Raw genomic sequence first — 22,315 nt, forward strand, 5'->3', positions numbered from 1 at the left:
TATTTTGCAATAATCTATTACAAAGCAACAAATCTTGACTAACTCTAGTCAAGAAACCAAACCAAACGATGATTGAACTCTGTCATACAAAGACACTTCTTTAAAGTAGTGTAGGATTACAAGTGAAGAATAAAATGACAAAGACTCAACAAACCTAAGAACTTAAGATATCTTCAATGTCAGGATATGGTCCTTGAGGTTGTAGCAACTTTGTTCTTGAGAGAGTCTTGAAGGCAGTGGTGGCTAGCACTTGAGAGAATATGATTTTTAGATTTGCAAGTGCTAGGTCAAACCTTGTAACATGTTGTTTATATATGAAAGATCGTGTGAGAAGAGATATAGACATTTCATCTTTTAGTTTGGCCTCTAGCAAGTTGCAGTTGTGTTGTTGCACTGCTGCCAGATGGTACAATGTAATAGCTTTTACAATTGTAGAGTTAATTTTACGACGACCAAGGAAACTTATCATATCTGGTCCCTATCTGGTTCCTCGAGAACGTTTGACCAACATCAAAACGTGAAGTAACGTATCTGATGCAAGTTGATACAGTGCAACAACGTTTACAAGTGTAGAGTTGACTGTACGACGGTCAAGAAAACTAATAACATCTAGTCCCTATCTAGTTCCTCGAGAATGTTTTACTAGCATCAAAATATGAAGTAACATATCGTATCAAGGCCAAAGGAACTGATCACAACTGATTCATGTCTAGGTCCTTGAGACTGTTTGGCAAATTATCAAAATACAAAATAACATAACTTATCACACCTAAAGAAATACACATTCAAACTCTCAAGCTCTTCCGCTCATCCAACTAAAGGACAAACAATCAAGATATCACAAGTACAAATACGCGTATATATCCCAAAATACAACATTAAATATATAGCACAGTAGAAAGAAAAAATAAAGAAAAAGCGGTGGGAGAGGTGTATGGGACCCGTGTGCAATCAGGAATTAGAAAGGAGGGAGGGTGGGGAAAGTGACTTAAATATCACGACAGCGAAGTGTGTGTGTGTGTTTTGATAGTAAAAAAGACAGCTAGCAGTGAACCACCTACCAATACCATCACCACTCTTCTTTCTCCTTTTTTTAGCTTCTCTTTCATTTCATTTCCAATAGAGTTCTTCTTCCTCAGGTTTAATTTCCTTTTAAGGTACATAATATTATTTATTCCTTTATTCAGTCATTCATGCCCCCTCATAGGTCATAACACAGAGAGAGTGGCCGGTAGGGGCTATTTCTGTTTTGGGTTTTTGTACATTTCTATTTCTTCAGAGTTTTCGTTCACTCTGCTCAGAGACTAGGAATTCTCTGAGCTTTTCTTGAAAGTTGAGACAATTTTGGCGGGAATTTTATAGAGTTTAAGGTTTGGCTCTCTTTCCAAACATACCTTCTCCAAATCATTTGACGTAATCTTCCCACCATTTTATTCCTTTTCTAAGTAAAAAGAAACAACGGAAAAGTTAAACGAGTCTGTTTGCATTGAATTTGCCTCAAATGAGCCAACATAACTTAGGTTCTAGACACATTTATCTAAGCATGAAGCTTTAGTTTTCATCCTGTGTTATATTGCTTTAACTTATTATCATATGTTCTAACAATTTTCTTCTTAATCTTATTGCAGGGAATTGATTCCTAACAAATTTAGCACACTTTGAAGCTTTTTTCGCCTGAAAATTCCAGCCTTTTTTCATAAGGTTTGCTCCTTGAAATTGAATTTGAAGGCCTTTAGATTTCTCTAATTTTGTTCATATTCTGTGTCGGTGCACCAGCTTGCTCCAGTTCACCCTCCCTTTCTCGTATTCTCTGGCTATTTCATCAAAAATGTCGGCATGCTCTAACGTGCACCAACGGCGCACTCTTCTTGAGTTCACACTCCAATAACCAGTTCCTTTCTTCTTTTAACTTTTTCTGGAGTATTCCCATTATTCAAAATATGTATAAAATTTGCGAAAGATTACAAGAATCCAGTCCCAGAATCTTAATTATGCTGATTTTTTTTTTCTTTTTCAATTTTCAAAGTAACAAAATTCCAAAAGAGAATTTCAATTTTTTTCTGCTGAAAAATGGGTAACGCGCCTCTTTGAGCTGGCTAGCATCTACCTTTTTTTATGACAACATTATCCGACATTGGCGGCGTGGCCCACTATCCTTCACCGCGTGCGCACGCTAGCAAACACCATTCACTTCAACTAGCCATTTTGTTTGCTACCACAAGTAACAGTGCATAGGCAGAAAGCAACTGTTGATTGATAAATTGAATCACCCTTGTATTTGTACTTGAATTATTTACGGGTTCTGTTTAACAGGTATAAAGTTATAGATAGCAGAAAAAAAGAAAAAAGAGGAGAGTAAAATGGGGTCAAATATGGTGGATGAGATAGATTGCGGCAGCTTCTTTGACCAAATTGATGACTTGATTGAGTTTCCGTCAGAGAATGAGTGTGGTGGCTTTAGCTCAACGGATTGCAAGGAATTCCCAAGCATATGGGATCAGCCCTCCGACCCCCTTTTCTCCGGCAGCTACAACAACTCACCTTCCGACCTGTCGGCCGAGCTCTCTGTTCCTGTGAGTCTCTCAATTCATAAAAGTGTATCATATAAATTGGGACGTAGAGCATGCTACTTGAATTAGAAACTTACTATAGGTAAAGTGTGCATGCTAAGTCAGTGTAAAAATAAGTACTCCCTCCCTCCCTTCACTTTTACTTTCACACGTTTTGGCTTTTCACGTCTGTTAAGAAGCAATAAATAAAGTGCATAATTTACCATGATATTCATATTAATTGATGCATGTTTTATTGGATTTGAAAAAATAATTTGAAATGAGTAATAAATACTATGGGTATAACAGAAAAAAGAAATTTGTCTTTTCTTGATATGAAGTAAAAATAAAAATATATCTTTAGTATACTTGCCAAAATAAAAGTGAACGGAGGGAGTATATATTGTCAGTATTTAAATGTTGATTATAATGGTATGGTTGCACGGTGTTAAGTTTGGTTGATTGGGGATCCGAGCGTCTTGTCACGTGATTGGCTAGCTACATAAACTCTATTGCAGCTAAGTAAAGCTGGTCCCATGAGTGGGTGAAAATGCTGGTGCGAGTTTTTTGTGTAAGTTTTGGTTAATTAATGATTAAGCAATTGTGTCATAATTAGGGAGGTCAGCTTTTGGGTGGGAGATTTGTTTTTGAATCATATCTCACTGCCAGCTCGCTGTCGGTGTTAAAGAATTAACACATATACTACTTTTTATCTTGGTTGGTTATTTTTTTCTTAGTTAAGTTGACAGATTTTTTTAAAATTTCTTTTGCAATAGCAATGGTAGTCAGTCAATTATTTTGGGACAACTCTGAGAATATAAAATGTTTGTCTACAGAATCAATTTATTTTACATTTGCTAGTTTCATTTTCAAATTCAAACCTTTTGTTGTAAAAGCATTTTCACTGATAACTACTGTGTTTTAGGGGCAACAGCCATATATCAGTTGACGTGGCTTGTACCTTCAGGGTCGGAGCCATAAGCCTGTGTACGGATTCGGCAGAACCCAGTAGTTTTGGATCAAACTCGTATTTTTGGTTGAAAAATTCATTTAATATGTATAAATAATTTATCAAGAACCCAGTAAACAGCGTTTTCTGAAATCCAGAACCCATAACCTCAAAATTCCAGCTCCGTCTCTATTTGGCCAGATCTCCTGTTCACAAAGTGTTTTCTTAATTTTGTCTGGAAAATGATCCTTTGATCTTTACCTTTTAGAGCACTAAAGCTAAATAATCATGCAGATATGGACCCAAATAGACACTATTAATCACCTTTCTGAGTTTTGAGGGATTGCTATATATACACTTCCAGCAGTTAATGGCTGTTGGTGTTTCCTGCGTAGTAGTTGGAGAATTCAGTCATTTTCGTCTTCCATCACTTTCCATTTGCATGGGGTCAGTTGAAGAGGTGGTTGCCATTTAGCAGGGAATGGCCATCACAATGAATGACAGATAATGACATTCTATTTGCAGCTAAATGATTGTGTAACTAAAACAGACATTGAACTAACATTCTATTTGCACAAATTAGGTGTTTGTGTAGCTTGCTAATGTTGCTTTGGGGGATAATCATCATATTTCGTGTCCATTACTTTTGGTTTGAGTCACATCATATTATTGTTCTGACATTAATCAAATTCTATTTGTTTTGCAGTATGAGGATATTGTACAACTTGAATGGCTCTCAACATTTGTGGAGGATTCCTTCTCGGCCGGGGGCTTGACGCTTGGAAAAGAAAATGCTCCCATCAACAAGGAGACATCCCACAGCAAATTCCAGTCTTCGAGTCCTGTCTCTGTGCTCGAGAGCAGCGGCAGTAGCTCCTCCTCTTCCTGCTCAGGCGGCAAAACCATTCCTCTTAGTCCATGTCACCGTGGCCCACAACGTGCTAGGAGCAAGCGTCCTCGCCCTGCAACTTTCAATCCTCGGCCAGCGATTCAACTTATCTCTCCAACATCAGTCTTTATTGAGAATCCCCGGCCATTTGTTGCTCCCGTAACTTCTTCAGAATCCGGAAACTTCGCACAGTCTCCAATGAAGAAGATCCCAAGACCTGCAGCAGCAGAGCAGAAGACGAAAAAGAAAATCAAATTTACAATTCCTCTAGCTCCAATTGAGACAAATCAGAACTCAACTGCACACGCAGTTAGAAGATGCATGCATTGCGAGATAACCAAGACGCCTCAATGGAGAGCAGGTCCAATGGGACCGAAGACCCTCTGCAACGCTTGTGGCGTTCGTTACAAGTCAGGAAGGCTCTTCCCTGAGTACCGGCCTGCTGCAAGTCCTACATTCGTTCCATCAATGCATTCCAATTCTCACAAGAAGGTCCTTGAAATGAGAACCAAGGACATTCCCGAGAACAACGCCACAGCCAGGACTCAAATCCCAGCAACAATCACCGAACATGAGTTCAGCAAATCCTCAGTGGAGGAGTAGATGTAAAGGGAAGGGAAAAAAGAAGCGGAGAATAGCTTTACCTAGTCAATAGTTTTTTTGTGTCATCTCTGCATTTCTCATTTCAGTTAATGTTATTTACTTGCTGTTTTTTCATTGCTTTGTTCATTGGTTCTTTGTACAGAGATGTAATGGGGGGAAATAGAAAACAAAATTAGATGATCATATTTTAGGTGGTAGAGAGAGGAGAATGATGAGAAGAGAGGGCACTGAAAGGGGTTAAGAGTATAGCTTTAGCGTCATTTTAGGTCCTTTTGAAGTTCAAAATAGGTGTGGGGTTGGTTTTTGTCTCTTTATTAGACTCTTGGCCTTAATTTCTCATCATTTAGATGGGAATTCTTTTTGTAGTGAGTTTGTTATTAGGTGATTCTGAAATGAGTAGTACTTTGGATTATGTCTTCTGATGTAAAAGTTTCTACCTTTTATAAAAATTGATGTATGCTAATCCAAGTTTTGTTAATGAAACTTGAATAATGGAAATTTAAGTTAAAATTCTACTTACAATAATGATAATAATATTAAAATTATCAAAAGGATTATAGACTGAGTAAAAAATTTGATAGATACCTACTCCCTCTGTCCTAACTTATATGATGGTGTTTGACTCGGCACGAAGACTTGTGTGGCTGTAAATCAATTTATTAAGGATAAAGTGAAATTTTAAAGATAAATTATTTCTAAATAAGGAAAGGTGACAATCATTTTTTGTGTGACTGAAAAGGAAAGAGTGCTGATCTAATTAGATATATAGATAGATATTTCTATATTAGATATATAGACAGAGGAAGTACTATATTAGATATTTCTATAGAAAGAAAAAGAAAACTGATAATACCTCAACGGCAAAATCCTGTCATGTATTTCAGATGATTGGATCAATGCTGATCTAGCCCTAGCCCTGGCGGCACTCACACTTGAGGAGTAAAGACCTATATTTTAGAGAGGCTCTAACTCTCTCTCTAACTTTCTGACGCCGGTACGTGATACAAATCAATCCTGCAACTACCGCACATGCCACCACTTTGATGACGTGGACACAAGCATATGAACCTAGGCCATGCTTGCCTATGATTGATATACTTGGGCTACAAAATTTTCCTTTTGGAGCATAGTAATTAGGCCAATTAAATGTACTTAGTATCTTTCTTTACCTTAGTTAGACCTAATATAAATAGATTAGAATGAGGTCATTTTAAGGGAGCTGGATTTTGGATAACAGAAGAATTACCTAGTTGGATAAGGTTTTGCGGATTGTTCCCTTTATCTCTCTTTGAATATTTCTTGCATTGATCCAGTGTGTAAATTTTTATGTATAAGTTCTTGTCTCTTCTCCTATGAATTTATTTTAGTAATTAAATTATAGTTTAATTGCTAGTTTATCCCAAAGCTCTCCTATTTGCCAACCAAAACCATAACCGAGGATAACACCAAAGTTTGAGCATATTCATCATTAGGATAAAAGACATAAAACTCTATTTGACGAAAGGGTACCAAATAAATAAGAGAGGCCGACTTTTTGCTAGTACAAAAATAATGGGATTTTTACATTACTATGTCATATAGTAAACTATATTACCCTCCATGTTTAACTTTTAATATAATTATCTTTTATATACCTAATTATCATTTATGTATATTTTAGGGGTTTTAATGGTATTAATCAGTCTCCTAATTTAACTCTACTGTATATTCCCACTCCCCCTAAGTTTCTCTCTCCAAATCCCACCCTCTCACCCACGTATCAACCACACCCCACGATTTCCTCTTCAATCACCCACTATTTCCTTTTTTAAAACCAACAAAAATCTGTAACCCCTCCACCATTGACAACCATTAAAAGCTTTGAAACTTTGAATTCAAATTTGTCTTTTCAAAAGACATTGTTTGTTTGGATTGTATGTTGTTGCAAAGAATTGAGAATTCTCTCTACGTCTCTCTCTATCTCTCAATCCCAAATTTCAGTAATATAAAGCAAAGGAAAAGAGAGAAGCAATTCCACCATTGACAACCATTAAAAAGCTTTGAATTCGAATTTGGGTTTTCAAAAGTCATTATTTGTTAAGATTGGGTGTTGTTGCAAATAATTGAGAATATGGTTTGGAGTTTATATCTCAATTTTGAGGGGTTTTGGTGAAGATTAGACTTGGTTTTGGCTGAATTTCAGATTGAAACTCGAAGAACAAGAAGAATAAGAAGACATGACATACATTAGATTGCAGAAATTGTAGAAAAATTATATTCTGTTGTTTATTTATTTTTCTTTATTCATTTAACTATTGTATGAAAGTTGAACAATATTGTATAAAAATTGTATTTAAGTGGTATTATATTGTAGTTGTATATAACTGAGTAGAAATAATGTATGAAAATTGTAGATAAGTTGTATAATATATAATTAGTTGTATGAAATTGTTTTTACTATGTATAAATTAGATACAAAATATACAAAAGACATATTGTATAAATTTTGTATTTAAGTTGTATGTTATTGTAGTTGTATTTAAATGGGTAGAAATAATGTGTGAAAGTTGTAGATAAGTTGTATAATATATAATTAGTTGTATGAAATTTGTTTTTACTATGTATAAATCAGATACAAAATATACAAAAGACATATTGTATAAATTTTGTATTTAAGTTGTATGTTATTGTAGTTGTATTTAAAGGGGTAGAAATAATGTGTGAAAGTTATAGATAAGTTGTATAATATATAATTAGTTGTATGAAATTTATTTTTACTATGTATAAATCAGATACAAAATATACAAAAGATATATTTTATAAAATTGTACTTGTGTAATAAGGAATAGGTATTCATTCTATCTGTAGTATTCACTTATTTAACCATATTTGTACTACGTTTTATGCTAGCCGTCGAAATCTTCTTCTTTCATTTAATTTGGGACTGACAACAATTTACGTGTGCAAGTTCACAAAGATAGATTTGCTTTTGATTCATTAACAAAAAAATTATCCCCATTAAATTTTGGCTGATATTTTTTCATATTTTTTAGATATAAAAAGAAAAAAATGGCAAGCAAAAATCTTCCAGATTGTTCTCGTTCTAGATTCCTTATTTCTTATGTTAAATTAGTCTTAAATCTTGTCTGGATTGTCTTCACCTCACAATCTACGATAAAGGATTCCCACCCTTTTGGTGCTCTTCTTCAATCCCCCTTTTTAACTTATGGTTATGAATTCCATCCTTTTTATATAAATCACCGAATTGTGACATATGAGTGGAAACATAAGGAAAGAGAAGAGGAGGAAAAAAAAAGAAAAATGGTGTAACTAAATCCCTTAATTGAAGACACTAATAATGGATTAGAAGCCTTTTAAGGCGGAATGTATGTATTTTGTAAACAAAACTTGTGTAGGTAGGGTAATTTACTAAACATGAATATTTAGGGTAATATAGTTTACTATATTATGTAAAAATCCCAAAATAATTCACGAAGAACTAGCATAACTTATGGGTTCACTATTGATACCCAATTGTTCCCTATAATACTTTTTAAGTGCATATATACCTTCAAAACTATGCATTAGCATCAATTGATATTTTTCCATAATTTTTATATTTTTAAATTAATTTATCCTAGTATTTTATTTATATAAATAATTACAAAATTTCATCACAAAAGACTTTATAGCATTTCATGATTTAATATTGCCATTTATAGTCATATTAAGTTCAAATTATTTCACAAATGGCCAAATTTACGCTTTTGGTTACAATTGCAATAATTTTGCAATTATAGCCCATGCATACATTATTGCGTTATTTTGCCATAAAATGGCTCATTGTATTTTTAAAATGTTGAGTAATTATTTTAAAACACTTTCATGCATGAAAATTATTTTTTTTCTTATTGTTAATTATTTTATAAAATAATTTTTATTCAATTACTTTGGTATTTAATAAATAGCCCTTTATTTTCAAATCTAACCTTTTTAATCCAGCCCAAAACCCCTCTAAATTGGCCCAATTTCCTTAAGCCCAAACACACACCTTCCCGACCCAATACCTCCATCCAATCTTGACCGTTGATCATTTTTTATCAACGGTCCACAACCCATCTTACCATAATTAACCTAAATGACCCCCTCCCCAAACCCTCTCATTCTCTCCCTCACACGCCGTCATCATCTCCCTCTCCTCTCAAAACCCTTTCAACTAAACCCTAGTTCTCAAGCGCCTTCACCGGCGTATACCTCCACCCCATGAGGTTTCCATGGCTTCTCCAACCAGACCTGACCTTCCACACGCCATGGCTCCTTGATTTTTTGGATCCTTGAGAAGATCTCAAAGAACCTAGTTGGTTCTAGTTTGAAACTTTGCTCGTTAGCCTGTCTCACGCCATTGTTCGACTATGAGTGAGAGCTTCTCTTTATTTTGTTACGGAACTATGGGTTCTCGACCTATTCTCTCATCTGTGCTATTTCTCTAAAAACCCTAGTTCATTGTTGTCGACTCTTCTCAGATCTTCATAGATCTGAGATGATTTGGGTAGTATCAAGTGTTTTCCTCCAAAAACCCTTACTTTAATTGATTATCTCGCTTTTTAATCACCTTTCTTAAACTAGGGTTCATCCCAAACTATTTTTCAAAGATTTTTCTAAGTTATTAATGTTTAGTAAGATGTTTCTTCTTCACCTCGACTGATTTCTTGCATGAGCGTTCAAACCCTAGTTGATTCTATATACTGATTTTTCCAGGCTTTGCATTAATTTTTGGATCTTTTCGTGTTACAAATCGTATTGATTTACTCCATCTTTTGGACTTTTACTTGTTAAATCCGGTATTTTTGTGGTTTTGCCCTAATTAATATCTATTAGATTTTGCATATGTTTCTGGCTAATTTCTGTACCTTTGTGAAGTTTACTTAGCTTATTTTCTATTTGTGGAAGTTGATATTTCTTTCCATAAATCAGTATTACTTTGAAATTCTGTCTGATTGATTTACTCTGTTAAAGATCGTATGCATAGACTTTATTTGTTTTCTTGTTTATAGATTTAATTGGTCATCTCTGCCTTAATTACTTGCCTGTATAACTTTGGGATTCTTATTGATTCCTTAATTGGTATGGTCTGGACTCCTTGCCTTAATTAGAACCCTTGTTGTTACCGTTTGGCTAATTGCCCCTAATTAAAGGGGTCTATTCTAGACTCTCTTATGTTAATTGATTCTGTGGCCCTGTGATTGCCCTTAATTGACTGATTTCTGATTCCTTTACCTTATTTGGCTCTACTCTTGAACTGCTATATAAGCACTCTTATTTTATCTCTCAAGGGAGGAACACTAAGTTCAGAACACACGTTCACACTCAAACTCTCTCTTCTTTCTCTATTACTTATAATAACTATTCAGCCAAGGCTAGACATTGGAACTATACCTGCTTTACATTCTGCACTTTCTTCTTTAACTAGTATGTCTCTAGTTAAATTTTGAAACTCAAACTCCATGTGTTCCATTCCTGCACTAGTTCAATTGGCTATGTTATTCAATTTATTTCTTTGTCTACTGCTTTATTCAGCATGTCTAAATTCTATCTTCTCTTGTTCAATGTATAATCAGCATGTCTAAACTTCACTTGTTTATTTGATACTTGTTCAGCATGTTTGCCTAGTCCCTACTTACCCCCTTTAACTGGTTGACCATGATAGTCTCTTAATGCATTCGATTGGGCCCTAATTGTATGACTAATCCTGTCCAATGCACCTCTGTTTTCAACATGATTTTTTGCATTCCTGCTCTATGTTCTCACTGCCTATTATCATGGCTAACTTGTTAAGTCTCTGAGTCAACAGACTCCTAAGTGTTTTGTGCATTTGTTGTCTATATACTTCCCCCTTCATGTATCCCTGACATAAACTTTATGTGTTCCCAACCTCCTTCACCCTTGTGTGTAAACTATCTGTTAAATGGTTGTGATTCTAAGTATTCTGAGTCTGTATGATTGTATCCTTGCTCCTCTCAGAACTGATTTCAAAACTGTTTTCCTCTCTTAGTATTTTCTTAAACTTTTTTCTGAAAATCTTTCCACTCCTAAAGGTTATCTCTATACTGTTTTCTACTAAATCTTTCAAAACTATGTCAAGCACTCTCACTTTACTCTTAGACTATTAGGTTCTGCCCCTCTGGTGTGTGTACTGCTTAGGGATCCTTGATATCCCTCTGAACTCTGGCACACCAAGGCTGGCCCTTCGATACTGCACATAATCAATCCTCTATTTGAGAAAGATCTTGGTGTGAGCACTGCCCGGGATCCTTGAGGTCCTTAGGGAACTCTAGCGCACCAAGACACACTATTGGCTGTGAGATCTTTGGCTTCTGAGACTGTGTTAAAGGCCCGACATTCCCAGGTTTACTTTGGGCCTGATTCGGGCTCCCTATAGTATAATTTCATTCATTTATGTAATTCATTTGATCCTGGGCTGTAATAATATTATATGTAAATAGATATTGGGGTAGTTAGTAAAAAGGGAGGGTTCATATATGATTTTGTGGGAAAATCGGGTAGAAATCATGCTTTTAGGTTTATATATGTTGATTCACGGTAGAAATCATGATTTTAGGTTTATACCATGCTTACATTCTACAATAGATATCATGCCTCTAGGTTTGCTATGCCTATTTGTATTAAAACCATGTCATAAACATGTGCATTAGATATCATGCCTTAGGATAATCATGTTCACTGCTTTGCATATTAGGTCATTAGGAAACATGTTATAGTCAACATTTTATTTCTGATTCTGCCTAAAGTCGTAATCATCTAGAAACCCTATCAATAAGTTATTAATGTAATCATGCTTAATAAAATTATGGTCTCTCTCCATGCATTAGAATTCCTGCCTTAGGACTCTATTTGCATTTGCTCTGAATCGTATCTATGTCGCTTAAACGAATAACTGTCTATAAGGAGGTTTAAAAACAGCCCCAACACATAGATATCATGTTCTAGTATAAATAAGCATGAAATCATCTTTTGTAATATTAATCGCCTAGATCAGCATGCCTATAGGATTGGATAACTTCTAGTTGTTTCAATTAGTTCTCAGAATTATGATCGCACACAGCCCATGCCTAGGCAAGCCTTAGGTAATTAATGATCTAAAACTGTAAAGTTATACTGTGCTTATTTGTAAAATTGCCCAGGTTTAACAGATTCTAAATCAGTAGGCAATTGATCTGGTTATATCACTTAGTTTTTAAAATAATGATGCATATTCTATGATACTCATCTAGATATCATGTTCTAGGGCCTTCTGAAATTTTGTAAAATCAGATGTTTGAGACGTGCTAATTATTTGTTTACATGTGGAGGTAAACATGAGCCCCTTAATTGCTTCTCTATTTGATAATCCTATATGTTCTTTGTTGTCGCTTAGATTTTACCTTTTAAATACCTTATGAGTGTCTAGAACTGCCTAAGTATAGAGGTCCTAAACACCTCCGGGACCACAAGGAAGGGACGGGTAAAGCACGCTTAGAGTTCGTTAATTAAATTCGCTTATATAACCACTAAGGGGAGGGTAATGGGTAGTTAAAATGATATGATGACCTGTGCGCTAATGTCATGTAACCCCTCTAGTTGAGGAAGGCTTATCGGGTATTGTACATATGTGATCCTGTAGGCTAACCAATTTAGGACTTCCCTTCATTAATTTATGTATGTATGCTTAGACTGTCCAAACTTCCTCAATTTACGTATGTGTGTTTAAACTGTCTAAACTTCCTCAATTTACATGTGTGCTTAGACTGTCTAAACTTCCTTAATTTGCATATGTGTGCTCAGACTGCCTAAACTTCCTTTATTTGCAAATGTGTGCTTAGACTGCTTACCTGTTAAATGACTAATTCACATGATTGAGTTCGGTCGGGACCTACCATTGTGGACCGCGAGGGGTGCCTAACACCTTCTCCTCAAGGTTATTTCGAGCTCTTACCCTAATCTCTAGTAATGCAAACTGGTTACATGAGTTAATTACTCTAGGTGCCCTAACGCATCTTAATCCGTTAGGTGACGACTCTTCAAATACCCAATTCCCAAAAGGAAACGAGTTGTTCCCAATGAATGTCGAAACCCGGATTCCGCGAGGAAAAAAAGGGGCGCGACAGCATGGCGACTCTGCTGGGGATATTTTAGGCTCTTACCATAATGAACTTATTTTTGTGAATTAGTCTTAAGCATGCTTTATCTCGTGCACCCTCCCCCTTATTTGAATTTAAATGCTTATTTTCAAGCATTTATGATTTCCTTTATTTCCTTAAACTAACTTGTCTCTTTGTTTTCTTTTTTTAGTAACTGTCTTTCAATTATTTAGATACCGCATTTATCGTTTTTTACGTGCAAATACTTGACAACATGCTATTTATTGTTGCATAAATCATGCTCAATATCATATTCCACTCGTTCATAATCAATACTATAACAACACTTGATAAGTGTTTGCGCTCTTCCTATATATCACCCTTTTAAATTCGGAAAGACGTATTTGCGGTAAAACTAGTCGATCAGCAGTGCGTTCGACGGTTCCGTGCCTTTCCCCCTCAAATTATCCGTTTGAGGGTCCCAGTATAGACCTCTATAGCTGTCACACCTCCTTTTTACCTACACCCCGTAAAGGGCAAAAATATAAGGGAGTTTTTCCAATTAAAGGACAATCGAAACGAGATCGTTTATTTATTAAAAATCAGAGTCGCCACTTGGGATAATTTATGGTGTCCCAAGTCACCAGTTTAAATCCCAAATTGAGGAAAACTGACTCTATTTACGGTCTGCGAACACAGAAATCCGCGTAAGGAATTCTGTTAACCTAGGAGAAGGTGTTAGGCATTCCCGAGTTCTGTGGTTCCAGCACGGTCGCTTTGATCATACTTGGCTTATTAAATTGTTTAATTAATCATTTTAGATCCTATGTGCATTTACCCTAACCGTTTTTAAATCACTTGATTATTCGTAGTTAAAGAATTGAGTTACGCGTACATATACTCTTTCCCTTTGGCGCGTCAAAAATCATGTCACGCGAACGTGTCCATAATTAATAATGCTTTGTTTTAAAAAAAAAAATTGGCGGAAGTAGGTGGACGTATACGCGGTCATGATAGTGTATTAAATGTGCCTAGAGCAAACTACCAACATTTGTTATATTTTATCTAGGCTATTAACACGATGGCCATGAATAATTAAATGGCACGCTTCAGAACTCTTAAAATTGATTAGTGGCCTTTTAGCAACTGTTTCTATTGTTGAAGGGAGTTGTTCGAAGTTGCGCGAACGCATACTCCAATTTATTTTTAGAAACCGTAATCATGTCACGCGAACGTGTCCACAGCCACGATAGTATTTTTAAACGGCCCTAAAGGTTTCTCTACGAATATTTGTTATTTTACGTCTATATTATGAGATTAACACAAGAAGCCATTTGTTACTAAGTGTCTAATTATGGCTCACCTCTTAATTATTCGGAATGGTCTGACTTAAATAAAGAGGAAGCCCAAAAGAACTCAAAAATGGTAAGTTAAAACTAAAGCTTAAAAGGAGATAAATAAACAAGGGGTACGTTCCTTTTGAGTCTAAACCCCATGATGTATTTGCAATTACAACACTTACGAATTGAAATATTTGGGCCAAACTCGTTAACGGACCCAGTTTGTACACACGAGGCGGAAAAGGGGAGATTCAGGATCAAGGCTTAATGCTTTATTCTCATCCCAGACCAGCTCTCTGAGTTTAGGCTCAATAGAGCCCAAATTGAAAAACGGCAGCCTCAGCCAGAAATAGGACGCAAGTTCGAATCCATACCAAATAGGAGATTGACCTTTAGCATTTCACATTTCCAATCATCAAACAAATGGACAAACTATGGGTCATGACTATTGAAGCACTGAATAAAAATGCACTTCACTGTTTTATCTTTCAAAAAGGAAACTTCTTTCCCCAACTGCTGAATAACCCCCCTAAGGCTGGTTCAAACAATTAGAGCAACGAACACTTGGGATTAACTGACCACTATAAAGTCATAATCCCAAAAATGGCTCTGTTAAGCTTTAACATTTATGGACAGACTATAATACATGAAATGACCAAGTACAAACACCACTGAACTGAATTTGACAAACTGCAGCTACCAATTATCATCCCCGAAACATTTTTTGACAGCGTATATGCTTAACCCATCACAATCAACTTGATATTAATCTATACTTTGCAAAACAGAAACAACAAAAGAGCAGATGCAACGAAACTCATACCCAAGGGCACAAAAGAAACTGCATAACTGTTTTACCAACACAATTCAGCTGAGTGTCTTTCCCAGTTCTGTTAAACTACTACGCAACTAATCAAACATTAATTATTGCAGATAATTTTCGTGTTAGCAACCTATTAGTTACAGCCATCATAATAAACAGTCACTATACTAAGTAAATACCAAATCATGGGACACGGAAACAGTAGCACTGATCTAAGGAGCCCAGACATATTGGAGCTATTTCATTTCATTCTGCAAGTCAAAACTTCATACATAGCTTTTAAATTCAGAAAATGTGTACCTGGAGAGAAAAATACACTTGAATACTTGAGAACTCACTTAAATCATTTGAGCCTTCAGAGACAACAATTTTAATTCTCAAGAACCTCAAGAACAAAGTAAAACGCTACTACAGACCAATTCCTAAATCTAGTATTTGTTGTCCATAGTTGAGTTGTAACTTTGTAATTGTTCTTCATTGTAATTCCTAAATTGCTTAGCTAGAAGCATTACTTAGGAACCCCTTTGTAAAATAATAAACCCTTTGTGTTTGTGTTGTGACTAGAGTTAGTCATGAGTTGAAGTCATTGTAATAGGTGTATTACAAAGTGGCTTTTAATAGGTGTATTACGAGTTAGTGAGGGATTAAGAGTTTAATTCCTAGATTGCATAGGTTGTAATCTAAATGTTGCTCATAGTGAAGTTGAAATCCTACTAGTGTAGGTCGTGATTTTTTTATCCCCTTGAGCAGGGATTTTTCCACGTAAAACTCCCTGTCTTATTTACTTATTGTTTTATTAGTATTCTCAGTGGAAACTCATAGAGGACCTGGTACTCTATAGTTTGGTGGACTCATATAAATTATCAATTGGTATTGGAGCGGGTTCATCCTATTAGGCTAACACCTAGGAAGGATCCTTATGGTTGCTCCACCAAATTTTGAAGAAGGTCAATCTACGTACAGACCACCCAGGTTCAATAGGCAATACTATGGGTGGTGAAAGACAAGAATGCATGATTTTGTCATGGCTGAAGATTCTGAGTTGTGGGATATCATATGTGATGGTCCTTACTTTCCAACAAAGGCAGTTGGAGACCTTTCATTGACAATGCCAAAGACCAGAAAAGAATACACTGATGCAGACAAGAAAGCTGTGGAGACACATTTTCGTGCCAAGAAAATTTTAGTGTGTGGAATGGGACCTGATGAATACAATAGAATCTCTGCTTGTGAAATTACCAAGGAGATATGGAAAGCTTTGCAAATAGCACATGAGGGAACCACTCAAGTAAAGCAATCTATGATTTATATGCTCACTAGCAAGTATGAACTCTTTAGGATGAAGGACGATGAATCTGTTCAAGATATGCACACAAGATTCACCTCCATCATAAATGAGTTACACTCACTTGGTGAACTCATTCCTAGGAACAAGCTAGTGAGGAAAATTCTTAGTATCCTGCCCAATTCTTGGGAAATCAAGGTGAATGTTATTACTAAAGAAAAGGACCTGCAGGAGCTGACCATAGACGAGCTGGTTAGAAATTTGAAGACCTACTAGATGAAGAGGAAAATAGACAGTGAAAGAAGAGAACCAAAGAAAGAAAAAAACCTAGTACTCAAAGCTGAAAGCAATGACTCGAGTGAGGAGGACAGTGACATGGCTTACTTAACCAAAAGGTTTTAGAAGATGGTCAGAAGAAATGAAGGAATACTGTTAAGGGGAAACTCCAGCAAACCAAAGAACTATGATCTATACCACAAGTGTGGAAAGCCTGGGGACTTCATCAAAGATTGTCCTCTCCTGAAGCAAGAACACTCCAAGTACAACCCTAAGAAAGTAGCCAAGAGGAATATGATTCCTGACAAGCACTTCAAAAGGAAGAGATCTGCTGACAATGTGGTAAAACAGGCTCTTGCAGCATAGGGAGACTCCTCTAGTGAGTTTGAAGATGAAACTGATGCAGGTGACAACTCCATGATGGAAGTTGAAAATGAGGAAAATGAATATGATTTAATATTTTCTTTGATGGACCAATCAGATGATGAAGACGAGGACAACAGTGAGGTAAATTTGAAGGATGTTCAGAGAAATCTGAAATCCTACTCTCCTAAGAAACTCATATCTTTAGCTAGCGTATTGATTGATGCCTATCATAGCCTTGTGGAGGATAAGGATGCCTTGACCTTAGAGCTAGGAGAAGCTGAACAAACTAGAGATGATCTGGTAGTATGTGTAGTTGATCTGAAGGAAACAATTTGTGAGCTAGAGAAAGAAAAATTTGTTTTAACCGAAAAAATTGCTAACATAGAACATAAAAGAGATGACTTAGTGGTTATAGTTGTTGACTAAAACCATTAAGAACTTCAGTAAGGAAAATGAGGCCTTAGTGAAGAGAGTGACTGAGATTGAGGAAGAAAGAGATGATCTCTTGATAGTGATTGCAGACCTGAGGGAAACAATAGAGGGGCTAAGAACTGAGTCTAAACATGGAAATATTAGAAAAGGAAAAGAGGTAGCTAGTGAGGCATACATTAGGCTTGAAAACGAGTTAGAGGCTGCCGGAACTAGCCTGTATGTTGAAACTAAGAAAAACAAACATCTCCAAACAGAACTAGAAAGAGTAAAAAATGATCTTGAAAAGTCCCTAAAGTGGACCTGGTCCTTAGAAGCTATCACTGTCGTGTATGTTAATAATGGTGGAAACAGGCAGGGAATAGGGTTCCAAAGGGAGAAAACCCCTTACAACCCCAATATCAAGTATGTTATTATATCGGATAACTGGTTGTGTACCCACTGTGGGAACAATGGGTATTTCAAGGAAAATTGCCAAGCCATGGTCCAGTCTATTCAGAAAAACAAAGTGTTTGCTGAAAATGTAACTACTAAAAAGGGACCAAGTGCCACACACAAAAAACGCATATTACCTGCATGGACTAAGAGAACTCTTATTCCTCCTCTTTCCTACTACAAGGGACCCAAACTTGTTTGGGTTCCTAAAACTAACTCTTGATTTCCTTGTGTAGGGAACAGTGAAAGGAAGTAGTCAGCAATGGTTCATGGATAGTGGATGTTCAAAGCACATGACTGAGAACACCATGTACTTCCTTTCACTAAAAGCCCTACAAGGAGGGAGTGTATCCTTTAGCAATGGGAAAAAGGGGTACATTCTTGGAGTTGGAAAAGTCGGGAAATTACTTAGTCACTCAATTGAGAATGTGTACTATGTCAATGGTCTTAAGTACAGTCTCTTGAGTGTTTCTCAGATATGTGATAAGGGAAATAAGGTGGAGTTCTTGTCCAAGATATGCACAGTTACTAATTTGGTAACTGGTGAAGTGGTACTTGTGGCTAAGAGATACAAAAATATCTATGTTGCTGATTTCGAGTCTATACAAAGTGGTGATTTGAGTTGTCTGAAAGCTATTGATGATGATGTTGAACTCTGGCACAAAAGACTGAGGCACGCAAGCTTTTCTCTTCTGAATAAACTAATTCAGAAGGTCCTGGTCCATAGTCTTCCCATGTAAAAGTTCAAACTAAAGAAAGTCTGTGATGCCTGTGCTAGAGGGAAGCATGTGAAGTCCCCATTTAAGTCTAAAAAAAATGCCAGCACCTCAAAGCCACTCGATCTTCTTCATATGGATTTATGTGGCCCTATGAGAGTGCAAAGCAGGGGAGGAAAAAGATACATTTTTGTGGGATGTTTTGTTGTAATACTCTTGTTAAAATGCCTTTGATGATATCACTTGAATGATATAAGCACTTGGTTGGTCAAAGGACAAGTGACTGCAAAACTGCTACACTGTGTGTACTTTTTCTGTGGCAATCACTTTCCAGCTATGCACAGTTGACTTTTGTACCGCTGTCAGGGAAACACAAGGGATCAAGTCCCTATCTTGTTTCTTTATTTTCTACACTTGCAGCAGTTCACATTAGCTAGAGTTCTGGATGGAATCCGTTCATTAGCAATGTATACCAAGTGTGTCAGGTTCCCTATCTGGTTCTTGACAGTAAGTTTGTTAGATCATCAAAACATAAGGCAAAGATATTGAAAAGCCATCAATCAGGCTAACAAACTTGATAACTATGCAATCACTTACTCTTAGTTTACAAGAATTAGGACTCTTTGTATTAGCTATCCTAGAAGAGTCCTACTCTATGTAGTATAGCCAAATATAGGATGAATATTCTGTATAAATACATAGGACTCGTGTAACTGAAAATACATCAATACACTGCCTTCTTGACTTTGTCACTGCACTGCCTTCAGGCCTGCTGGACAAAACAACAATCAAAACACTCAAGGATCTGGAAATGCTGTTAAGGGACATGAAACCATAACAAACCACATGATCATCAGCCTATCAGATATGTGGCGGGAACAATCACATTGCAATAAAGTGCTTCTACATATGGGACTTCTTCTATCAAGAACCAGAAGATTTGCCACAGACTCTTGCTACACTTAATGTGAACAGTCAGAGTGGTGGAAACAATGCTCACTATATGGATTCTGGAGTAAGCACTCACATGACCAACAATTCAGGTAACTTATCCAATCTTAAACCTTACAATGGAAATGATAAAATTATAGTAGGAAATGGACAAGAACTGGATATCACACATGTTGGAAAAGGAATAATTTCTGGTTTAAGGATGAGTTAAGTGCTAGTAGTTCCTAAGCTCAAAAAGAATTTGTTATGCGTAAGTAAGATTACTAGAGATAATTGTTACTCCATTGAGTTTGATGAATCATCTTTTGTTGTGAAGGACACGAGGATAGGGAAACTAATAGCCAAGGGTGCTAAAAGAGGAAAGATATATGCCTTGAAGGTGGACAACCTGCTTGCGTTGAGTGCAACACAGGCAAGGAGAAGCTCTAGTGATATTTGGCATGCCAGACTTGCGCATCCAAATTCTAGGTCCTTAGAAGTACTTAGTAAAAATAAGTCTATCAATGTCACATGTTGGAATAAAACTCCTATCGGTGTTAGTTGTCAAATAGGAAAAGGTTGTAAACTACCATTCAAGTTGAAAAATAAAGTTGAGAATGAACCTCTATTGAAAATTCACTGTGACTTATGGGGTCCTGCTCATGTTGAATCTTCCCATCATATGAAATACAATGATTTATTTATTGATGATCATAGTAGGTATACTTGGTTGTATCCTTTAAAAAGAAAATCTGACTTCCTTGAAATATTTGTCAAATTTCACAAAATGGTTGAGAAATAGTATTCAAAGAGTATCAAGATAATGTAATGGTGGAGGTGAATTTTCAAGTTCTGAATTTGTTAAGTACTTAGAAGACTGTGGCATTGTAAGACATATTTCCTATTCTCACATTCCTGAGCAAAATGGCATTGCAGAAAGAAAACATAGACATGTAGTGGAAACTGGATTGGCACTATTACTACATGATAGGTTACCTTTATATTTATGGACTGAAGTATTTCTCACAACAGTATTCCTGATAAACACCATTTGTGCTTAAAAAGGAAACACCATTTCATAAATTGTATGGTTCATACACTACAAGAAAAAGGGCTTTTAGGGGCGACAAAAGCTGCCACAGAAAGTTTAATTGTCGTCACAGAATACCTTTCATGGCGACGACGTGGCGACCAAGTGGTCGTTGACTATACTAAGTGGCAGATACTTATTGGTAGCGACTTATAATGGTCGCCACAAAAGGTCCACCTTTCGTGGCGACATTTGTCGTCACAAAACTTATTTTGGATTGCCACTAGAATTCACTTTAGAGAATCCATCGCCACTAAATGCTAGCCTTTGGTGGCGACGCATATCGCCACAAATCGTTGGCGGCAACTATGGGTGCAACCAAAGCCTGTCTTTGGTGGCTACTTTTGTTGCTACTAAAAATTACATTTTAGTGACAACTTGGTATTACCACCAAATCTCCATTTTTTGTGGCATTAAAATGTCGCTACTAATTATATTTTCTTTTAGTGGCAGTAGGTTATAATCACAAAAGCTCTTATTTTTCGTCACAACACAAGTTTTCCATAAAAGAAAATATAAAACTACAAATATTTGTACAACCCGATAACAATTCTCAAAATAGAATTGTAGTCCTTTTAATGTTAAAAAATCTACACAGTCAAAAGTAGTCAATGTGTATACATTGCCATTTCACGACATTAACAAAAAAGAATAGTCTTCAAGACGTACTCCAATGTCTTCTACGATAAACAAAATGACCATAAAAATATCTTCAAACTACACCTTGAGCAGCTTCACTTCCTCGTTCTTAAAGTATCTTGTCCTTGCTATTAATAAATAAAGATAAACATCATTAATATACGCATATGTACAAAACATTAAAAGACTGTAAGTTTGAAGAGAAAATTAGCCGAAAAGAGCGAGAAGAAGTAAAGCAAAGAAAGGTATTTCTGGAAAGCTTTTAAAATCCCACGAGCAATAACCTTTTAAAGTTTCACAAGCAATAACTTTTAACTCTAAGATTTCTGAATTGACCATTCAATCTCTGGGCTGCAACTCAACAGCAATTAAATGCAAGTTAATTTTTGGAGACATTCCTAACTAGAATAACCAAGGTTAGATTGGAAAAGTGTAGTAGTGATGTATCAAGAATTTTTATTACAACGTTACCTTGAATTTTGGACTCCCAAAAAGTCCTACAAGAAACACCCAATCCTCAGACGTAACATCATCCCGCCTATGAGCCAGTCTCTCTTTATCAGTAGTATAGAGATCGTATTCTTTATGCAATCGACTCTTCCATGCTCTAAAAAGCCTTCGCATAGTGTCAACAACAAGAGCTTGCAACACATCTTCTCGCATACCACTAACTTCAAATTTATCCTAAAACAAATATGTATAGCTATTGAAAGTAAATAAAATGTATGATATAAAGTCAATGTGATATTGAAAGTAAATTATTACCTTAACCTTCAACCACACCGCTTCTCCATGTTTCGCAATTATTGCTTTCTAATCACCATCTCTGAATGAGATAGTGCTCCGCATAATCAAGCCATGGTAGTTTACAATATCTCT

The 22,315-nt window shown here is 36.1% G+C and overlaps 1 protein-coding gene across 2 annotated transcripts; it reads left to right on the forward strand.

The window, feature by feature from the left end:
- The first annotated feature begins 1,013 nt into the window (after positions 1 to 1,013).
- On the forward strand, positions 1,014 to 5,402 carry LOC107816743 (GATA transcription factor 8-like). 2 transcript variants are annotated; one of them, XM_016642479.2, is made up of 4 exons: positions 1,014 to 1,370; positions 1,629 to 1,701; positions 2,314 to 2,573; positions 4,205 to 5,402. In XM_016642479.2, exons 3-4 carry the CDS (start codon positions 2,361 to 2,363, stop codon positions 4,988 to 4,990), a joined length of 999 nt encoding a protein of 332 aa, XP_016497965.1. In that variant the 5' UTR covers positions 1,014 to 1,370; positions 1,629 to 1,701; positions 2,314 to 2,360; the 3' UTR covers positions 4,991 to 5,402. The 2 variants fall into 2 exon arrangements, with proteins under 2 accessions (XP_016497965.1, XP_016497966.1); XM_016642480.2 differs by having other exon boundaries at positions 1,022 to 1,157.
- The last annotated feature ends 16,913 nt before the right edge of the window (positions 5,403 to 22,315 follow it).

The sequence above is a fragment of the Nicotiana tabacum genome, chromosome 11 (assembly GCF_000715075.1).
Source record: "Nicotiana tabacum cultivar K326 chromosome 11, ASM71507v2, whole genome shotgun sequence".
Lineage (NCBI taxonomy): Eukaryota > Viridiplantae > Streptophyta > Magnoliopsida > Solanales > Solanaceae > Nicotiana > Nicotiana tabacum.